This window comes from Eschscholzia californica, unplaced genomic scaffold (genome assembly GCF_041429995.1).
Source record: "Eschscholzia californica isolate CP2 unplaced genomic scaffold, dmEscCali1.0.p SCAF_4, whole genome shotgun sequence".
NCBI lineage: Eukaryota > Viridiplantae > Streptophyta > Magnoliopsida > Ranunculales > Papaveraceae > Eschscholzia > Eschscholzia californica.
Genome location: NW_028238461.1, coordinates 50,766,479 through 50,773,527, shown reverse-complemented (window position 1 = coordinate 50,773,527; position 7,049 = coordinate 50,766,479). Strand labels below are relative to the sequence as shown.

The window sequence follows — 7,049 nt, the reverse complement described above, 5'->3', positions numbered from 1 at the left end:
TAAAATCACTGCCCATTACAATACTAGTCTTCCTAATTAAATTGTGGAGAAAATTTGAAGAGGCAATCTAGAGAGAAGAAGACTTCTAGAGAGAGATAACAACTTTGAAGTAATATTTTTCTATTCTTCATGGTTTAATTAATTTATTGTTTGACGGTTATTTTGGTGTTTTCATCATGATTGTATTGTTTTTTTTTGAAGGATCATGATTATATTGTTTAGTTAAATATTTATTTATTTGAGAAAGAATGAGAAGGTATACAAACTGATACAGTGATACAACATAGAAAAACGATATTGTATTGTTTACAATATTCATACTTAATAAAATCTATCCCAATTTTTTCTCCATATACATAAAATCAATTGTTCAATAAATATTATTGTATATGCTTTGTAACACAACAAATCACTCCAAAAATAAATATCATTGTTTAGAAAGACATACTCACTTCATGAACAACCTTCAATCATAAACCTTATGATTATAAAAGGAGTATTAGAATAATAATTGAGAAATTTGAATTAGTTATTAAATCTATTTGTCTGTTTACTTCTATTGTCTGAGAAGAATGTCGAAGCTAACATTGTGCGTAAAGAATTTGCCGAGAAAGAGACAAAAAAAAAATATACAAATCTGAAAATTGAACCCAACAATGGAGAAGGATTTCATCGATTTATGTTTAGGTTCAGTTGCGATTTTTGGATACGCTGGAAGTTCTCTAAAGAATTGGTCTAACATTATTAAGGAGTTGAATACCAGATACGGTCAAGATTTTGACCAGAAGACCCTTAAAAATAAGTGGAATTCTCTAAAGGGCGGGTATATGGTCTGGAGACAACTCACACATAAGACTGGTCATGGTTACAATGCTGATCAAAGAACATTCGACTGGCCTGATGAGATATGAAAAACTTTAATTGAGGCAAGTAACATATTTAATAGATACTAGTTTATTAAGTTTAATACAATATAAATATTAATTTATTTTCTTTCTTTTTGTCAATGCAGAAAGACAAGAGGGTTGCAAAGTTTAGGAATCAACCTTTAAATCATTTTAAGGAGTTGGAGAAACTCTTTGAGGGTACACTCTCAACTGGAGAGACTGCTTATAGTCCAATTCTATTTGATCAAGATGTCCAGGATGATACATCGAAGGATGACTATGATAAGTTCACTAAGAATGAAAGTGAAACTTTTGTGAATTTTGACAAAGATGACTATTTTTCAAAAAATAATGATGTTTATGTGGAAGATTATGCTATTTCACCGAGTCATACTCTTGAAAAGTCTCAAGGTTCAGGAAAAAGAAAAAGATCAAGTGCGGTGTATAGTGAATTACTTGGAATAATGCGCTCTCACGTTGAAGGATCCAAAGCTGATAGAGAAATTCTTATGAAGAAAATCGAGCAAGAACTTAAAGAAGAAGTAGAACCAAAACTTATTCTGTTGATGAATGTCTTAAGATAATAAATGCAATGAAGGTCATACCTGATGTTCAGTTAGATTAAAAAATTTATGCGGCTGCTACAATATTACTTTGTAAAAACTGAATTGCGAAAGGCTTTCAAGATGCAAGAAGACGTAGATGATAAGGTAATCTTTTTAGAAGAACTAGTGAAACAATCATAGGGTCGAATTATTGTTTATTTATTTAGGTTTTTTTTTTATTCTTTAAGTTTGTTCTTATAAGATTCTTATTAAATTTAAAATCATAAACTAGAATTTTATCTTATCAATTTAGGATGTGAAGTTTGATTAATTATGATTGATTTTTTGAATAAATTCTACTAACAAAAGTTACAAAGTTAAAAGATTTTATGCAAGGATAATCTAGACAATTTACTTTTCTTAAGCGCTTATAAGTGATGAAAAACAAACGACATTGCACTTGTAAGTGATAAAAAACAGACGGCGTTGCACTTATTAAGTGATTGCACTTTATAAGTGATATTCACTTGTAAGTGCTATCACTTACAAGTGCTAAAAAAATCAAACACCCTCTTAGTTCATTTCTAGCTCACATAAGTTTATATCGATTATTACTTAAAGGCTTATCGCCTTTCACATCATCAATGTTCTGTTTTATGCATTCTTTGGCTTATTGGAAATGGCATTACCGGCGACCCTTACCGACATATAGAAAAAATATTCAATTCAGATTTTTTCCCCTATAACAATTAGAAATAGATTGATTAACTAAAATTAATCAATTTTTACAAAGTCTTTCCACTTCGAAAAACATTCTTATTTCTCTGAAACGCTAGCCTAAAACTTCTAATGCAAGACCTAATGCTACTTTTTAAATTCTTATATTGTAATGCAACATTAATCATGTGAAAAATTTCTTCCTAGACTCTAATTTATTTAATTTGTGACAGATTGGAGTTTAATCAAGTGTTAGAGTTGTATCTTATTTGAATATTCCAAGGAGATTTAAGAACCAGGAACCGATGGAAATATATTGTGGCCATCCGTTAAAATTTAAAAGATCCAACCGTTCATGTAACTTAGCAAAACCCTAACATTCAGTTCTTTTCCCTCATTTCACTTCTCCCTCAACTAACTCAGACGACGGAAAAAATCCCAAGAACAATTGCCAAAATCCTACTAAAACTCGATAGATTTTATTTTAGGTTATTGTATCTTTTTCGACATACCTCAGGAACAATTGTCAAAACCAGGGGCGGATCCATGGGGTATGAGAATTTCGTTCATCAAAATTTTTAAAAATCAAAACATAGAAATATCAACTGAAAAATTCATATAATATAGTATTTTCAAACAGAAATAAGCTTTTCTCTGGATGGGCTGATCACATTAAATACTAATCGACTTCTCCGCCCATTTTAACAATAATGGGATGACAAATACTTTTCAACTCCTTCATTTTATCATCAAATTCATTAGCTTCAGCTAACTGATTCCTATCCAACCATTCAATAGCTTCATCAACCGCGTCTTCGAACTTCTTCTTATCTTTTTGTCCGATCTTTTTCAAGAGGCACTCATCACTAATTGTAGTCTTCAGGTTATAAACGTACTTCTCGAGAGCATTATACGATTCAACTTTCTTCTTAGTTTCTTCGTCTTCAGATTTATATTTTGCAGCATCTTCAACCATCTTCTCTATTTCTTCCTTGGACAATCTTCCGTTATCGTTGGTAATAGTGATCTTTTTCATCTGTCCTGTCGCTTTGACTTCCGCGGAAACATTCAAGATACCATTTGCATCGATATCAAAACAGACTATGACTTTGTATACCCCTATAGGAGCTGGAGGAATGCCATAAAGCACGAATTGACCCAATAAGTTGTTATCTACCGTACTCGTTCCTTCGCCTTGGTAAACTTTGATTGACACACCGGTTTGGTTGTCGAATTCAGTGACAAAGACTCTTTCTACCCCAGTGGGAATGGCAGTGTTTCTTGGGATTAATACAAACATGAGACCGCCTTTCACTTGTACCCCTAGGGACAGAGGAGTGACATCGAGGAGCACTAGATCTTGAATCTTCTCGTTACCCTCACCACTCAAGATCGCGGCTTGAACTGCAGCACCATAAGCAACAGCTTCGTCCGGATTAATATTTTTACTGAGTTCTTTCCCATTGAAGAAATCTTTCAACAAATGTTGAACTTGCGGAATTCGTGTAGATCCACCAACAAGGACGACATCATCGACACTACTCTTATCCATTTTAGCATCTCTTAAACATTTGTCAACTGGTTCTATACATTTTCTGAACAAATCCATGTTAAGTTGTTCGAATTTAGAGCGGGTAATCTTTGTGTGAAAGTCTATACCTTGGAATAAAGAATCCACTTCTATTGTTGTTAGGACAGTAGACGAGAGAGTTCTTTTCGCTCGCTCGCAACAAGTTTTTAATCTTCGTAAAGCTCTAGGATCCCCACTAATGTCTTTCTTGCTCTTCCTCTTGAATTCTTGAACAAAGTGATTAAGCATTCTGTTGTCGAAATCTTCACCACCAAGGTGAGTATCCCCGTCTGTGGCTTTAACTTCGAAATTACCTTCTTTAATTGTGAGAATGGATACATCGAAAGTACCACCACCAAGATCGAAAATCAATACATTTTGTCCACCGGCCCTAGTTGCTTTCTTGTCAAGACCATAAGCAATGGCAGCGGCAGTCGGTTCACTGATAATACGCATAACGTTTAGACCTGCAATGAGTCCTGCATCTTTAGTAGATTGACGTTGAGAATCGTTGAAGTAAGCAGGGACTGTAACGACTGCGTCCTTAATGGTTGATCCGAGGTAATCTTCAGCGATTTGACGCATCTTAATCAAAACCATTGAAGAGATTTCTTCGGGGAAGAACTTCTTCTCTTCGCCTTTGTAGTTGACAACAATCATGGGTTTATCATCATGTCCAGGAACCACCTTGAAAGGCCAGTGATTGACATCAGCCTGAACTATGGGATCACTAAATCGCCTTCCAATCAAACGCTTCGCATCTGCAATTTTTGTTCAAGGTCATCATCATAACAGGGCAAATTTTCCATATAGCACAGTTTAACAAAGTAAAATCAACTAAAGGTGATATTTTTATACTTAGTGAGATATCTTGATCAAGTACTCAAATTCTTACTCAAGTCAGATTTCAGAACTGAAGTTAGACTTCAGACTCTAAGTCTGATTTCAGACTCTAAGTCTGATTTCAGACTCTAAGTCTGATTTCAGACTCCAACTTAGTGTTTAACCAACGAATCAGATTCTGAAAATCGAGTCAGATTTTGGGGTCTGGCTCGGAGGAAGAAGTTAAAATTTTCAACAAAAAAAAAAAAGTTACCATAAACAGTGTTAATCGGGTTCATGGCAGCCTGATTCTTAGCAGCTTCTCCGATCAAACGCTCGGAATCAGTAAAAGCGACATAAGATGGAGTGGTTCTGTTTCCTTGATCATTAGCTATGATTTCAACACGATCATGTTGCCAAACTCCCACACAAGAATAAGTCGTCCCGAGATCTATTCCGATCGCCGGACCTTCACCTTTCACCGACATTCTTCTAATATGAACCAAAAGAAACAATCCAAAACCCTTTGAGTTGCAGAGAAACTAGGGTTTTTACTACTTTAGTTCACAATTGAGTAATGGAAGTAAATACTGTACTAGTTTTGTGCTTCGAGAATGTAATTCGATTTTTCGCCGTCAGATTTGGCGGTTTAGAACTCTTCGAATTTCTTCAACAAAAAAAAAAAAACTCTTCGAATTTGGTAATTTCCAACTTACCAAGAAAGGGTACTATGGACAATTCCTCTTTCGTATATTTGAAATTATGATTTTGCTCTTTGTCACGTATTATTATTACAATGACATTGATACATGAAAGATGTGGTAAACACGATAGAATTCGAATTCTTACAGAGAACGGGCCTACAGCCCAACTAAACTATGACTTAAAGCCCACCAACATTATTTATACCCTAATAACTCAACTTCAATAAACTATGGAAACCACCTCCTCTGTGAATCGAATCTGAAGCCTTCAGGATTTAGGAATTTATGTCAGCACATTGGACCACTTGGGCAATCGATCATACTTCAGTTATTGGATTGACGACTATGCCTTCATGCTCAACCACACCGCTACTTCTCATATATGCTATTCCATTTTAAGATTATAATGTTGGAACAACTAAAAATATGTATTTCCTTTTGGATGTGTTTATGATTATGATAGGGTTTGATCAATTGACCGACGTTAGGGTTTTCGATTAAGTGCAAAGATCTTTTCAACAAAATACATCATAAATGTCACAAACTTTAGTAATGGTTGATGCAAAAGTTATTTTAGGAGTTGGATCAATTGAGTTGAATGCCAAGTTCTACCTAATAAGCAGATTGACAGTTAATCTGACACAGGTTTTTATTAAATTTTTCTAATTTGACTATGCACATTAACATTATGCAAATATTCAACTTCACTTATTTCAATATATGTGTTTTGTACAATCATATCACATTTTTATCAAAGTCACTAATAGCCGGCATTTTCAATATCATTTCACATTATTAATATATTGAAGGCATTTTCGATTAAAATGTTTCGTATCTTTAGCTTTGCTTGAACATGTAATGTCGATTTTTCCTTAATATCTTTACATTTTATCCACATTAAGAGTAGGAACATGAAGACTTTAGGAACCCTAGAAAGTCGTTTTCCCTCAAGACAAGGAAGCATTTTCTAGACTACGCGTGTAAACAAGATCATGTCATTCTCTATTCTAACAAAATGACATTATTAAGCACGACCCAAGTTGTAATTATGTCGAGAAAAAAAAGGAATAGTAATACTTTTCATCTCATCCTTAGTTTTTTACTAGCCCAAAGACTCAAATTGGGGTTGGTATAATGGTATCCAAAAAATGACCAACCTTCTTTTGCTTTCCTAATTTTGTTTTGTATCTAAAACTATCTCCTGATAGAATCATAGTGTCATGCATCCATGTCTTCTTTTAGTTTTAATTGCTAAGTATGTCCGTGTATATAATATAGTAGAAAGAAATAATCATTGACTCTGTTTAGGTCTGGGTAGGTTTTGATTTGTAGTAATTTCTCATTGTTACGAAGGCATTCAATTTCAGTCGGGTTGCATTTAAGGTTTTTATTTTAAAGATGTAAGCCATTTACAAGGACATTTCCCCTTTCATGAGTTGAAAAATGAAAGAGAACTACTAATACACATTTTCATCAAAAAAAAAACTACTAATACACATTCTTTATATATCTTAAGTTAAATACCTTATACTGTAGGAGGAAACAAATCATCTAATTTTCAATCCAAATATATTGCCCACAATGTAAGTAAGCATGTTAGCAATAGGGGTGGGATTTTTACCCGGCTGCCCGCTACCCACTACGGGACACCCATGCCCGAAACGGGCATAACCCGCCCGACCCGATGAAAAATAGTGGGTGGGCATGGGTGGAAGGCCTTACCCGCACCCCCGCACCCCCGCCCACACCCGAGCCCGAGTCATATTGCCCATTAGGCGCACACAAAAGTTAGTGTTAATTATGT

The 7,049-nt window shown here is 34.5% G+C and overlaps 1 protein-coding gene across 1 annotated transcript; it reads right to left on the bottom strand.

Annotated features, from left to right (window-relative positions):
* Positions 1-2,744: 2,744 nt before the first annotated feature.
* LOC147545782 (heat shock 70 kDa protein 4-like) lies at positions 2,745-5,192 on the bottom strand. Its single transcript, XM_086638256.1, has 2 exons — positions 4,816-5,192; positions 2,745-4,480 (listed from the first exon to the last, which is right to left on the bottom strand). The coding sequence occupies exons 1-2, from the start codon at positions 5,027-5,029 to the stop codon at positions 2,829-2,831; spliced, it is 1,866 nt and encodes a 621-aa protein (XP_086494382.1). The 5' UTR covers positions 5,030-5,192; the 3' UTR covers positions 2,745-2,828.
* Between the last annotated feature and the right edge of the window lie 1,857 nt (positions 5,193-7,049).